This window comes from Nycticebus coucang, chromosome 22, assembly GCF_027406575.1.
Source record: "Nycticebus coucang isolate mNycCou1 chromosome 22, mNycCou1.pri, whole genome shotgun sequence".
In the NCBI taxonomy this organism is placed as follows: domain Eukaryota; kingdom Metazoa; phylum Chordata; class Mammalia; order Primates; family Lorisidae; genus Nycticebus; species Nycticebus coucang.
The window spans coordinates 20,535,796-20,550,478 of record NC_069801.1 but is presented as its reverse complement, the minus strand read 5'-3'; the positions used below and the strand labels follow the sequence as shown (position 1 = coordinate 20,550,478).

The 14,683-nt window shown below is 53.9% G+C and overlaps 1 protein-coding gene across 3 annotated transcripts in view; it reads right to left on the bottom strand.

Moving 5' to 3' along the window:
- The window catches only part of RPS6KA1 (ribosomal protein S6 kinase A1), a 40,357-nt gene that overhangs the window by 10,968 nt on the left and 14,706 nt on the right, over positions 1 to 14,683 (bottom strand). For 2 of the 3 annotated variants that reach the window (XM_053577045.1, XM_053577046.1), the window contains 15 exons: positions 12,675 to 12,791; positions 12,354 to 12,435; positions 9,202 to 9,282; positions 8,958 to 9,037; positions 7,148 to 7,254; positions 6,395 to 6,432; positions 5,926 to 6,068; positions 5,484 to 5,554; positions 5,140 to 5,228; positions 4,120 to 4,184; positions 3,810 to 3,912; positions 2,280 to 2,410; positions 987 to 1,112; positions 715 to 804; positions 182 to 340 (listed from right to left, as the gene is read on the bottom strand). In XM_053577045.1, the coding sequence (XP_053433020.1) occupies positions 182 to 340; positions 715 to 804; positions 987 to 1,112; positions 2,280 to 2,410; positions 3,810 to 3,912; positions 4,120 to 4,184; positions 5,140 to 5,228; positions 5,484 to 5,554; positions 5,926 to 6,068; positions 6,395 to 6,432; positions 7,148 to 7,254; positions 8,958 to 9,037; positions 9,202 to 9,282; positions 12,354 to 12,435; positions 12,675 to 12,791 (1,482 nt within the window). Of the gene's footprint in view, positions 1 to 181; positions 341 to 714; positions 805 to 986; positions 1,113 to 2,279; positions 2,411 to 3,809; positions 3,913 to 4,119; positions 4,185 to 5,139; positions 5,229 to 5,483; positions 5,555 to 5,925; positions 6,069 to 6,394; positions 6,433 to 7,147; positions 7,255 to 8,957; positions 9,038 to 9,201; positions 9,283 to 12,353; positions 12,436 to 12,674; positions 12,792 to 13,553; positions 14,164 to 14,683 lie in introns of those variants that run through there. The other variant, XM_053577044.1, reaches the window with a different exon arrangement.

The following is a 14,683-nucleotide window of genomic DNA, read 5'->3' as shown; positions in this document are numbered from 1 at the left end:
GGCACACGGTAAATACTGAATAAATGTTCCTTTTCACAATGTGGCTTCATCTCTCCCTCTCTCCCTTCCTTGCATCTACCTGCCCACCCCTCTAGTTTCCCCTGTGTCTGGCTGGTTGGGGACTGCCACTCCAGCCCTCTGTTCGGGCTTCCTCCCATTGCCTCGCCTAGTCCAGACTCACCCCCTGTGAGTGCAGATATTCCACAGTCTTGCTGATGGTGTGTAAGACACAGCTGGCCTCCCGCTCAGAGAAGAACTTCTGCCGCAAGATCTTGTCCAGTAGCTCCCCACCCCGCATCAGCTCCGTCACCAGGTACACGTGTTTGCCATCATCGTACACCTACCAAAGACCTCACCATCAGGACCCCTCTCCCCAGTACCAGGCCTGGGCCCTGGTCACCAGCTCCAGGGACCAGCACCTCCGTGCCCCTGGCAGGACCTTCCCCTATCTGGGCTCCTGCCCAGATGGGGGATGCTGGCCTTGGTCCTCTGATAAGCATGGACTCAGCCAGTTGGATGAGTCTATTCTGGAGAATGCCTATGTCTGAAGTAGAAGGCCTTTGGGGTCTGGCCAGACTGGAGGGACCAAGGGTCCTCCTCCTCTTCCTGGGAGTGCTGGGAGAGGGACCAGAAGCCAAAGGAATGGCAGCCCCGAGACAAATCCGAGAGCACTACGTGTCCCAGCACCCACCCAGTCTCATGGATCCCACTCACATCTTTCAAAGTGATGATGTTGGGGTGCTGTCCGTACCGCAGAAGAATTTCAATCTCTTCTGAGGGATCCCGTTTGCTCTTTTCGATGACCTGAAGAAAGGAGTGCTTCTGGGTGACAGACTCCAGTGGCCTTCCCTGCCACAGAACTATACTGCAGGTCCTAGAGTTTTCCCAGAGCTTCAGGCACCACCCCTCCCTACCAGAGGGCCATAGCAACATTGGCCTCACCCCCAGCCTGGCAGCCTTGGCCAGGACGCGGTCAGGAGGCCCACCTTGACAGCATACTCCATGTTGGTGGCCTTGTGGACACAGCGCTTGCACACAGAGTAGGAGCCCACACCGATGGTTTCCTTTACCACGTAGCCGTCGCTAAAAACCAGGTTCTTCCCATGGAGTTGCTGCAGGAAACCAAGATGTGGCCCTGACCCCTTGCTCCAGAGTGCCAAGGGTGACCCACAGCCTCCCAGCCTGAGCTCAGTGGAGATGGAACCAGGGAAGAGCCAGGAGGCCTGGGGTAGAGTGTGGGTCATGGGGCACCTGCCCCTCGCTGAGCCTCCGTTTTCTATGCTATATGATGGGCATACTCGCTGACTCCCAGACTGCCTGGGCTGCCCTAGTCTGTGGTCAGGCGGCGATAGAAGAGATGGGCAAGAGAATCACCACACGTACACTGAGAGGTCTGTGGTTCTGAGAAGTCTACACAGGACTGAGAGGGACACAGGAGCCCTGAGCTGGGTCCCTACTCTGCCATTTACTATAGCTTTGGGTAAGTTGCCTTTCCTTTCTAGGGTGTCATGGCCCACATCATGGCGCATCTCAAGGTGTTGAGACAGTAACAACAGCAAATGCTCACATGGTGCCTAGTGTGTGCTGTGTGACAGGCACTATTCTAAGCACCGCCATCTGGTGAGCATAGGTCCCACGGACAGTCCTGGTTCCTGTCTACTGTACTTCCATCTAGGTTGGTTTAATTTTTTATTTTTGGAGAGACAGGGTCTTGCTATGTTGTTCAAGCTGCTCTTGAACTCTTGGCCTCATCAATCCCTCACCTTACACATATTAACTCACATAATCCGCACAACAACTCTAGGAAGGCAGAGTCTATCATTAACCCCATTTATAGATGAGAAATCGAGGCACCAGGAAGGCAAGTGTCTTGTAAGCTCTAGACTCAGGAGTCTCTCAATGCTAAACTTTCCAGGGAGCAGTGAAAGTACACACATAGGAGACAAGTGTGAGGAGGCACAGTCCCCTGCCACCTAACCATTCCCGTTAGGGAACTGCCAGCCAGCCACCATTACCCTGGGCAACCCCTAGCATTACCCAGCCCCTGGCTCTGTGTCAGGAAATTTACATCCATGTTGTTGGTCAATTATCAGAGCCACTGTAGGGGGTAGATATCATCATCCCCACTTTACATATGAGGAAATTGAGGAGGCTGGAGGCCCTGTGGGTCCCATGGCTTGAACCCAGGCCTGTCTGACCCCAGAGCCTGTTCTCAGCTGCCTGCCTTGTGGTTTCCAGGTGGAAAAGCATGACAGAGCAGCAGTCTCCACTTCCCTCACCTGCACCACTGAGTTCAGTGGCGCCTGGGTGGCTCGAGGCTTGCCGTCATCCTCCATCAGGCCAGTGGCCACAAAGCTGAAGCCACGAAAGAGTTGATGGGCACCAGCGCTGGGGGGGATGCCTGGAGAATCTGTAGGGACAGGAGGGGGATGTGAGCCTAAAGAGGTACATGTGATCCCAAAGCAGCCCAGCAAAGGGGGCCCATGGGCTTTCAGACCTGCCACAGTAGCTGGCTGTGGTGACAGCACACGCAGGGCCCAGCCACCCCGGCCTTAGCCCAACTGCTCCTGTGTGTTTAGACCAGCCCAGTCCCAATGCATGAGGAACATAAAGACTCCCACATCCTGCGTCCAGCCCAGGCCAAGATAATCGCCCCCTTCCTGGATGCCTCCGCCCCAGCCTGCTGCCTGAGATCTGCCCCTTCAGGTCCATCTCTGCACAGCAGCCAGAGGCATGGTTCCAACCTCACACCTGCTGTCCTGCCTGCATCCTTCAAATGCTCCCCTCTGCCCTCAGGAGTGAGTCAGGGTCCTTAGTCTAGTAATTGAGGTCCTTGTAACCTTAGTCTCCTTCCCTACACAACAGCTGAGCCACACTGGACTTCCCACATCCTAACTAGATAATCTACCCCTCACCTCCCCATCAAGGCTCAGCTCACACACTCCCTCCTCTGAGAAGCCTTGCCTGGTGCTGCTTCTCTGGCCCCTGCCCTCTCTGAAGCTGCATTTGTCACACTGCCCAGCAACTATCTTCATGCCTCTCTCCCAGTGGTGGCTGAGCTGCATGAGGGGAAGCCCTGGGTCTGTCTTGTTCACTGTCAATACTCCTGCAGCTGGCACACAGTAGGGACAGACTATCTGGAGAAGTGGTGAGCTCCCTGTCATCAGAGGTGTGTAAGCTGCAATGAAAAGAAGCACCCCTTCTGCTAAAACATGCCCAGAACCAACATTCCACTCCCCATCCACTGCCAAAATCTGGTCAAAAGTTAAGATTTACCAAGTTCCCTCCCAGAAGCCCCCTCAAAGTCTTCTTATAGCAACCCCAAAGAAAGAGTGGGTTTGTGGCTACGCCCATGTTCCAGATGAGCACACTGAGGCTCAGCAGTCAGAACAGCCAAAGCCACTTCTCATGCCTGCCCCTGACCTATGGGTGCTATCATCTCTGCTCAGCCAGACTGTCTCCACCACACAGTGTTGCTGGGTCAGATTCTTTATCCCTGACGTGGGGGTGAGCCTGATGTATTTGGTCTTCCCAGTGGGGTGAAAGATACCCAGGGCAGGGGTCCTGACTTTTCTATTGTGGCCTCAACCACCCACATAACCCCCACTCTCTCATGCAGACACAAAGAGGCCCACAGAGCCCCAGAGTGGAAGAGTGAGGCCAGGACAAAGAGTCAGAGTCCCTCAGAGCCAGAAACTCACCCGCCTATCTACCCACACACCTGGCCCTGCCAGAGTCCCCAGAGGCCCCTGACTCGCTGCCTCCCCACTGCACCAGCCCAGGACAGAAAAACCCAACAAGGAACATACCTCTGGGTGTGCGGGATGTGAACTCAGTGTCAAAGTAGAAGGTATCATCAGGCTGAGCCACGGCTGGCTTAAAAGGAGGCTTGATCTCACGGCGGTAAAGCTTCTGTAAGGGGGAGTGGGCACTCTGGTCACCAGAGCAGCCCCAAGAGCCCACCAAGAGCCTCATGCAGGCCAGTCCTTGCCTCCAAGGGAAGGCCATCATACTTTGCTCCTGCATCTGAGGCCCTTGGCAGAGCCCCCTTCCCATCACCCTTCCTGTGGCTAGCATGGCTGGAGCCTGGCCAGAGCCCTCACTTGCATGGACACTCACATTCCAGTCAATGGTGGAGTAGAAGACGTGCCGTTTGATTTCCTCTGCCCCATCAGGGCCGGAGCCTGAAAGAGCCCAAATGAAGGGTCTGCCTTGGATGGTCCAACCCATAGACATGGCCCTGCCCGCCCAGCAGCCTCACAGTGTTCAGGACCAGCTGCTGGAGCAGAGCAAAGGGTAGGCTCACCCTGTCTCGAATCCACACAGCCCTATTGCCCACTCAGCATTTCCCACTTTCTGGGGCCTTTAATGATCAAGCTCCAATGTACTGATGGAAGAAGAAAGACCCAGAGAGGTCAGGCAACTTCTCCAAGGCCATACAGTCAGGATAGAGTCTGGACTTGTTCCAAAATCTACTGTGGGCCCCTAACCACTCCCAACGTAGGCCTCATCTTTGTTCCTCTTATCTACTGCTCTTTAAACTACTTGACCCCAGGACCTGGACTTGACCTTACAAAGCCAGTCATGGACCAGGTGAACTCAGAAGCTAGGGAAGCCAGCATATACTGAAACGCCAGGCATGTTCATGTACCTCATGTCAACAGAGCCCAGAGTTCAGAATCATCATCTCCCATTGAGATGAAGCACCTGGGGCTCAGAGAGGTGAATCACCTGCCTTGGGTCACCTAGCTCATAAAACACATTCATTTATCCAACAAATATTTATGGAGGGACTGCTGTGTACCAACACAGAGCCGGGGCTAGGACCTGAGTCTTCTGACTCCTGAGCTCATGTTCTTTCTATTGTGCCAGCAGCCTTGGCGGAGGAGCTGTGTGGGGGCCTCTGTCCTTGTCCCCAGAGGGAATAAGGATGACTCAGTTCCTGCCTTCCCCCTACACACAGGTCAACCCCCCGCCACAACACCACACATGGAGCCAGAAAACAGGGTGGCCTGCAGCATTGTCTGCCCACACAAAGGACAACAGCCCTTTTCAGCCCCAGATGTAGCCCCGTGGCCCAGGCTGCAGCTGGACCCTGCTCCCACCGCCATACTCCGCCCCTGAGCTGGGGTTGCTTACCGAGCCGGTTGGCAGGATTCCGCTTGAACAGGGCCCGCAGAAGGCTCTGGGCTTCCGTGCTCAGAAACTGGGGCATGCCCAGCTTTGCCCTAAAACAGCCCCAGGGCTTGTGAGGGCTGAGCCCCGCCCCAGAGGTCCCACCTGCCCTCCCCTTCTGCTCAAGTCTAACTCAGCTCAGACAAGCCACCCACTAACTCACCTCCTGAAGGCTGCATGGATCCCTCCCATAAGCCCCAGCGGATAAAAAGGCACAATGTTTAACCCAGGGGAGTGTCTCATTGATGAGGGAATCTGAGGCCCCCAAACCGGGTCCGGGCTGAGAGTCTGGGCAGAGCTGTGCTTACTTCAGAATTAGCGTCATGGTCTCCTTCCGGTCCTTCCCCTGGAACGGCAGGGAGCCCGTCAGCATCTCGAACTGCAGAGGACAAGGGTCTATCAGGCTCTGGTCCCTGTGTTCCACACCTCCTGCCTCCCCCTATCCAGGCTTCTCAGCTCCAGTCCCAGGGTCCTTGCTGGTCTGCCGTACATTCAAGTCCACCTTGAGCAAGAATTATATCTGCCCCCTACCCCGCTGCAAACGCAGACCACAAAAAGAAACAGGATGGGCCGCCTGATGCTAGGAAGAGGCCCAGAGCCAAGTTAGGGGCATCCCAGGTAGGGTCAGGCCAACCTGGCTGTGAGAGGAGAGCAGGAAGTCTCAGAGAAGATTAACCCCTCACTGTACAGAAGAGGAAAACTGAGGCCAGAGGCTTGGGCTGGATCCTTTACCCCTGCCTGGGTACTCACCATCAACACCCCATAGGACCACCAGTCTGCACTGTGGGTGTGGCCCTGGCGGTTGACCACTTCAGGGGCCATGTACTCCACTGTCCCGCAGAAGGAGTAGGCCTTCTTCTCGTGGTCAATGGCCTCCTTGCTCAGGCCAAAGTCTGCAGCAAGCAGGGCACGAAGACATATCCTCAGGCCCCAGCTTTCCTTGCTGCCACCCTTGGGGCTACATACCCACCCCGCTACCCACAGGCCTGAGGGCATCACCACCATGGCATTCGGTAGGAAGCTAAGGCACAGACAAGTTGGGGGACTTGCCCCAGGTTAAACAGTGGGGAGCTGGGATTCAAATCCAGGGTGTTCCAAGTCTGGGGCCTGGGTTTCAGAGCACTTCCAAGTAGCTGGCACTGCCTCGCAGAAAGAATGAGACCCTGGCACTCAGTCAAGATGGATCTGGGGCCCACAGGGGCAGGTCCCCTCTACTCACCTGTTAGCTTGATGTGGCCCTCTTCATCCAGAAGGATGCTGTAACAGAGAGATGGGAGTCAAGGCTGCTCAGCTGTGATCATTGTGTCGGTTCTGGTGGCACCACAGGGCTGTGGGAGTTGAGTACCACCCTCGGCACCTACCCGCTCAACCCAGATCTACCTGCTGAGCAGATGGGTGCCGAGGCAGTGCCATGCAGGTGTGTTGTCTACCATTTTTGCTAATCCTTGAAACAACAGTGTTTGGTAGGTACTATTATGGTCCCATTTTACTAACAGGGAAACTAAGGCTCAGAGGGGTTAAGTAACTCCCTTCAGCCACAGAGCTAGCAGCTGGTGGAGACAGGATTTGAATTCAGGTCTGGCTAATTCTGAAGTCAGATCTCATTCCACCCTACCCCCTGCTCCCACGATACCATTACGAGGAAATTTAGACATTAAGGGAGATTCTAGAGAGGGCCGTATCAAGGAATGATCTTTAAAGGTAGCATCTCAGATGTCACACTAGATTAGAAAAAAAGGTAGGTAACACACCTGCATGGAAAGTACCTAGACCTTGATAATGGCAACGTTAGCAACCAGGCAGCCCTCTAGATGAGCCTGCCCCGCTGCCACCTACTCCACTCATCCATTCCTCAGACTGCCCATGAGAAGGGGACACTCCTGGGGAGAGCCACACCTACCTCATCAGGATGACCTTGACCTAGAAGAGGCCTCCCTGGGGAGGTGTAGGTAGGGATGGGGGCTCTACTCACTTCTCTGGCTTAAGGTCTCTGTAAATGATTCCCAGGCTGTGCAGGTGGTCCAGGCCCAAAGCCAGCTCGGCCAGGTAAAACTTCACGTCCTCCTCCGTGAACATAACCTGCAACAGGCAAAAGGAGCTTCTGCTGGGTCCCCTTCTTCCTCAGGAGCTAGGGTGCTGGGCAGTCAGCAGCTCCCCTGTGCTGACAATCTAGCCCAGGAGGAACCATGGAGACTTCAGTGCTACATACCCTTCTTGCCATAAAGGAATTTGAAGTAACTAGTGTACAAGTCACTCGTCGTGTCATTGTTTGGAAATAGCAAAAGGTTGGAAACGGCCCAAGGGGCCAGGAGTAGAAGATTGGAATAAACAGTCTTTCCACATAATGAAGAGCTTCGCTGCCATAAACTAGAACAAGGAGTTTCTCCATGTTCTAATGTGGAATGATCTCCTAGATAGCCAATCTTAAGAAAAGCAAAGTACTGAACAATGTATACAGAACAGCACTTTTTACGGAAGAAAGTGGAGATACGGATTCAGAATATACATCAGATTTGTTTGCAAAAGAAACATGGAAAGGTTTAACAAGAAACCAATAAAGGGTGGTGCCCATGGCTCAGTTGGTAGGGCACTGGCCCCATATACCAAGGGTGGTGGGTTCGAACCTGACCCCAGACAGCTAAAACAGCAGTGACAACAGCAACAACAACAACAAAGAAACCAATAAAAATGTTTATCTGTGGGAGGAGCGGCTGGAATAGGAGAAAGACATCTTGATGAATATTTTTCTTTTGAATCATGTAAATGTAATATATATTTTAAAAAAAAAGTTTTTTAAAAGGCTGAGTATGGTGGCTCACGCCTGTAATCCTAGTACTCTGGGAGGCTGAGGTAGGTGGATCACTTGAGCTTAGGAGTTCGAGACCAGCTCGAACAAGAATGAGACTCGTCTCCACTAAAACTAGCTGGGTGTTGTGGTAGGCACCTGTAGTCCCAGCTACTTGGAGGCTGAGGCAGGAGAATGGCTTAAGCCCAAGAGTTAGAGGTTGCTGTGAGCTGTGATGCCACAACACTTTACGGAGGGCACCACAGTGAGACTCTGTCTCAAAAAAAAAAAAAAGTTTGGTTCTCTTTAAAGTTTGAACTGTATTATTGTTTCCATTTTTCTTTTTTCTTTTTTTTTTTTTGTAGAGACAGAGTCTCACTTTATGGCCCTCGGTAGAGTGCCATGGCATCACACAGCTCACAGCAACCTCCAACTCCTGGGCTCAAGCGATTCCCTTGCCTCAGCCTCCCGAGTAGCTGGGACTACAGGCGCCTGCCACAACGCCCGGCTATTTTTTGGTTGCAGTTTGGCCGGGGCCGGGCTTGAACCCGCCACCCTCGGTATATGGGGCCGGTGCCTTACCGACTGAGCCACAGGCACCGCCCTGTTTCCATTTTTCTATATCTGGCTGAAGTTCTTCTATATCAGTTCAAAATCCTTTTGGTTAATATGTGGAACAAGAATGCTAAAGTCGCTAGCTTTCCGGGTAGATCTGGGCTTCTCCCCACTCTTCATAGCCAGCCTAGGGCAGCTCTGGAAAAATGGAGGTAGAGAGGTGAGAGATACCCTCAGCTCCCTGGAATCAGGGTAGCATCAGATGGTCCAGGGCCTATTCCTCCTCAGCCCATCTTGGGAGAAACTCTCAGAGCCTCTATCTGGGTTGCTCCAGGTCCAGGCCACACCTGACACATTTTTTATAGACCCTCGGACTGGAGGCCTTGTAGTCAGTCCCCTTGGCTCCATTCTGGTGTCCTCTGGCAGTGGGATGTCAGCTCACCTCTTTTGAGAGCCGTGTGAAGAGGTCTCCCCCACGCAGGAAGTCCAGAATGAGATAGAGTTTGCCCTCGGTCTGGAAGGCTGAAGACAGGGGAAAGGCAATGCTAGAGTTAGCTGGGCCCCTCTGGGCCTGGATCCCTTGACTTGCCAGGCGGAGGGGTCATTATGTATGGGGAAGGCAACAGAACATGGGCGAGGGAAAAGGCTGGGCAGGGCAGGAGCTCCAGAGGGGCCTGCGATCTCACCGTAGTGCAACTTCACCACAAATGGGTGGTTTACATCAGCCAGGATGTCTCTCTCCATCTTAGTCCGAACACGGTCACGCACTAGCCAGAGGAAAAAGGAAGTCACCAAGAGTCTGGACATCCACAATAGCTACTCCCAAGCCCCAACTAAGGGCTCTCTTTCCACTCCTCCAGGCCTGAGCCTCCTCAGTTCCGTCGCTGGGTTTCAAGGATATTCAATCTTTAGATTCCTTCCCTCCTTCCCAGTCTGTTTCTGGCTCCACAACCTGCCCTCCATCCCCAACCCTTGGGGCAGTGTCTGGGCCTAGGCACCCTGCCCATCTCCCCAACATCCCATCAAGGGTCATTCAATCCAGCCAGTCTGGGCAACCCACTGCCATGCTGTGCACTGTTGTCTCAGGTCCCCAGACTTTGCCTCTGCACCTCCTCTCATGCCTTCACCAGCCTCTCTCCACCTGGCACAAAGCCAATCTAGTCCGGGGCCTGGTGACAGTGGCTTCCTGAGAGCTAAAGAGGCAAATTCCCTAGGCCTAAATTTCTGATTCATGGATCTAGGTGGCCATTCCTCACATACTTTGTTTTTGGAGACAGGGTCTCATTCTGTTGTCTGGGCAGTAGTGTCATAGTAGCTCACTGCATCAAACTCCCAGGCTGAAGGGATTCTCCTGCCTCAGTCTCCAAAATAGCTGGGACTAGAGGCACCTCACTTTGCTAGTTTTTCTATTTTTTGTAGAGACGGGCTCTTACTCTTGTTTAGGCTAGTCTCCAGCTACTGAGTTCAAGTGATCCTCCTGCCTCAGCCTCCCAGAGTGCTAGGATTAGAGGTGTGAGCCACTATGCCTGGCCCCTGCTCCCCTCACCACATTTTCTGGAAAGCAACTTTTTTTTTTTTTGAGACAGAGTCTCACTATGTTGCCCTCAGTAGAGCGTAGTGGTGTCACAGCTCACAGCAACCTCTAACTCTTGGGCTGAAGCAATTCTCTTGCCTCAGCCTCCCAAGTAGCTGGGACTATAGGCGCCTGCCACAATGCCCGGCTATTTTGTTGTTGTTGTTGTTGTTGCAGTTGTCATTGTTGTTTAGTAGGCCTGGGCCAGGTCCGAACCCACCTGCCTTGGTGTATGTGGCTGGCGCCCTAGGCACTGAGCTGTGGGTGCCGAGCCTTTTTTTTTAAAGAATAAAAGTTGCCAGGCCATTCTAAATACTGGCAGGTTGTTTTTTTTTTTTTGAAACAGAGTTTCACTATGTGAAACCCTCAGTAGAGTGCCATGGCGTCACAGCTCACAGCAACCTTGAACTCCTCGACTCAAACGATTCTCTTGCCTCAGCCTCCCAAGTAGCTGGGACTACAGGCTCCTGCCACAATGCCCAGCTATTTTTTGTTGCAGTTGTCATTGTTGGTTAGCTGGCACAGGCCGGGTTTGAACCTGCCACCTTTGTTGTATGTGGCTGGTGCCATAACTACTATGCTATGGGTGCTGAGCCTACTAACAGGTTCTTTAACTCAGTTCAGGCCTCAGCTCCTTCAGAATGATTCCTTCACCTCCCAAGCTGTGTCAGGGCCTCTGAGCTCCTATAGCACTTGGGCTTCCACTTCGGAGTAGCTCTTATCCTCTATTTTAATTTTGTATTTCCCTCGCAAGACATGGTAGGGACTATACTGGAGTTAACCTTTCTCTTTTCTTTTTTTTTAGAAACAGCGTCTCACTTTTTCGCCCTTGGTAGAGTGCCATGGTGTCACAGCTCACAGCAACCTCCAGCTCTTGGGCTTAGGCGATTCTCTTGCCTCAGCCTCCCGAGTAGCTGGGACTATAGGTGCCTGCCACAATGTCTGGCTATTTTTTTTTTTATTGCAGTTTAGCTGGGGCTGGGTTTGAATCCGCCACTCTCAGTATATGGGGCTGGTGCTCTACTCATTGAGCCACAGGTGCTGCCCGAGTTCCTCCTTCCCAGGTTACCCTTCCTCTACCATCTTTTGTCTGGAGAAGTCCTAACTCATCCTTCAAGGCACAACTCACATGGCTACTCCTTAAGTGTCCCCTACACCACTGAGTTTACCCTCTCCAAGGCTATATCCCCCACCCCATGCTCCCTGGCCCCCTGGACATCCATGCACAGCAGTCACAGTACAGGCTACACCACATGACCAGGGCGTGTTTGGCCTCTCCTGCCCAGCCTGTGAGTTCTTAACAGCAGGGACCAAGTCTTGATCTTTCTCCTCCCGCTACAACTCCCACCATCCCTCCTGAAGGATGGCTCCCATAACCAGCAGGCTGGCCTTGGGGCACCAAAGCCACCTGTGACATCCTAAGGCCAACACTGCCTATTTCTGCCCCTCCCTCCCCCAGCCAGGACTTTGCTCTGACTCCCAGGCCAGTCAAAGAATCCAACCCAAAGCCCACCACCAACTACCCTCACACTCTGCCTAAGTCCCCAGAACTCTAGACATGGCTCAGGCCTCACCTCTGGACCGCTCTGTCATCCAGCTCCACGGCACTGCTTTGACTCACCTTCCCTTACCTGGGCCAGTGATCAGCTGTCTACTGGAATCCCTGCCTCTTCTCCCACGCCCTTCTCTGCCCTGAGCAAGGACCATAGACATCTCCCTCAGACTCTTCTATCATTGTGAAGCAAGTCTGCTGATAGTCAGTTGTTTCTATCTGACCCACTTGGGATCTGAGGCCATACTGTCCCCACAAGCACATCACATTAACCTACTGGCTCCTTTCAGACACTCATAGCCATAGTCACTGGCACTTGCCTGTGGGGGAAGGGTGCGGGTCAGAGGGGGCTGAGAATAGGCCTGTTTTTCCACATTCAAACTAGGTGCTCCTGGCTGGGCATGGTGGCTCATGCCTATAATCCTAGCACTCTGGGAGGCTGAGGCATATGGATTGCTTGAGCTCAGGAGTTCAAGACCAGACTGAGCAAGAGTGAGACCCTGTCTCTACTAAAAATAGAAAAACTAGCTGGGCATTGTGGCAGGTACCTATTGTCTCAGCTCCTTGAGAAGATCTTGAGCCAGGAGTTGGAGGTTACTGTGAGCTATGAGGATGCCACAGCACTTTACCCAGGGTGACAGAGTGAGGTCTGGGCTGCCTCCCTCAGTCCTGCACCCGGCTTGGACTCTGCACAGAGAAGTGTCCCTACTCACCTTTTAGGGTCGCCTTCTTCAGCACTTTCATGGCATACAGGTGCCCACTGTCAGGCCGGGTGACCTTCCGCACCAGGAAGACCTGAGAAGGCAGAGTGGGAACCAGGGAAAAGCTGAGGGGTCTGAGCCCACTGGTTCCTATCCTCCAGGCTCTATGCTGACCTATAACTTCCTGGAGCCCCAAGTTGACCTTTTGCTCTCCCTGGGTACCAACATGACCTCTCACTCTTGCCTTATCATCCTTTAGGCCCCAAGATGACCCATGACCCCCACCTCCAATAAGACCAGTGCTTCCCTCCCAGCTGTGGGCTCATGACTTACTTTGCCAAAGGATCCCTGGCCTAGAACTTTGAGGAGCTCAAAGTGGGATGGATCGGCCTTCTCAGAGCCAGCCTTGACATGATGTGTGATGGCGATCTCCTTGAGGATGCCCTCATCCTGGTGGAGGGATATAGCTATGGGTACAGTGGCAGCAAGGGACATATCCCCCCACCTGACCTCGGCAAACAGGCCTATTAACCACCTGATGGGGCCAGCCTCCAGGTTCGTTGGCATCAAAAGGGTCTCCAAGCCTGGGGAGGTCAAACCAGACAAGGAGCACTACTGCTGCTCCTGCCGCTCCTGCCTGGCCAAAGGGATGCCCGAGCATGGCCAGGCAGAGCAACCCCAGGCTCCGGCTGAGGCCCAGACACCTGCCCCAGGTCTACCTCCCCCTACTGCTTCATTTTGCCACAATAGGAAGTAGAGTTTGTTCTCACACAGGGATGCAGAATTGGGCCTTTGTTCTTGGTCAGGATGAGATGAGGGGAGCCCTCTATCCTGTAGGATGGGGTTCGGATACACAGAGACCCAGAAGTCACCTGGATACCCCCATTGTCAGTCTGGGGTAGATTGAAGTTAAGGCCAGAGACTCCATGACCACTTTCCCAAACTTCCCTCATACAAGCTGACCTAAAGGCTCTTGCGAGGTCCCAGCTGTTCTAGGACTCTTCTGCCCTACCTCCAATCTACCAATATTGTCCTGAAGCCCTGAAGTGCCTCCTTACTTCCCCAGGAGGCATGTCTGGACAGCGGCCAGTCACCCAGCAGAGCCAGACCTGAGCCAGGAGAGCCCAAAGCCAGCTTAGGCCAAACTGGCCTCCTAGGTACCTGCTCCAAGGGCCACAGCCAGGCTAGGACCAGATAACTGGACACACTCACCGAGTCCTGCTGAGGGCCAGAGCCAGGGCCAGGGGCAGGTAGAGAGGTCTGGCTGATCCTGGACCGCTGCTTCCTGGGCAGCCAGGGGAGCAGGGCCCAGAGCCGCAGACGGGGCGGCTTGGGATCCTGCTCCATCCGCCCAGCAGGGCCACGGCACCATGGCAGGAGCAGGCAGCGTCCGGGGCTGCTGCGGAGGTGGCCGGGCCCAGGGCGGATGTGCAGGGTAAGGGCGGGGGCTGGGCCCGGCCCAGGACAGCCAATCACCCAGGGCCTGTGGTTTCCTAGCTCCAGGCCTACACCCTCACTACGTTCCCTTCCTCTCTGTTTCCCCATCCCCAGTGCCTGAGGGCTGCCCTCTGGCTGGCCCCCCATCCTCCCTGTGGGCCTCCAAAGGGGAAGCCCCATGTCAACCCAGCTGCTGAGTAGACAGGTACCCAATAGGCAGAGGCAGGCACCAACATGGAGAGGCAGATAAGGAGAGACACCCAACAGGCAGAAGCAGGCACCCAACAGGTAGAGACAGATAAAGACTCGCATCCAACAGGCAGTGATGGGTAAGGACGCGTACCCAACAGGCAGAGGTAGTAGGAAGAGATATCCAATAGACAGAGAGAAGGGAGGCGCCTGTGGCTCAGTGAGTAGGGCGCCGGCCCCATATATCGAGGGTGGTGGGTTGGAACCCAGCCCCGGCCAAACTACAACAAAAAATAGCCGGGCGTTATGGCGGGTGCCTGTAGTCCCAGCTACTCGGGAGGCTGAGGTAAGAGAATCGCCTAAGCCCAAGAGCTGGAGGTTGCTATGAGCTGTGACACCACGGCACTCTACCGAGGGCGACAAAGTGAGACTCTGTTTCAAAAAAACAAAAAAAATAGACAGAGAGAAAAGGGGACATGTACCCAACAGAGGGAAGCAGAAGGGTACTCTTAGCTAACAGAGGTGGACACAGATTTGGACCCAACATGCAGAGGCAGACGGTGATTCAAATCCAACAGGCAGTGACAGAAGGGGACAGGAACTCAACAGGCAGAGAAAGAAGGGAGTACCAACCAAACAGGCAGAGACAAAAGGGGACATGAACCTCACAGGCAGAGACAAATGGAGACAGGTAGCCAACAGGCAGAGACAGATGG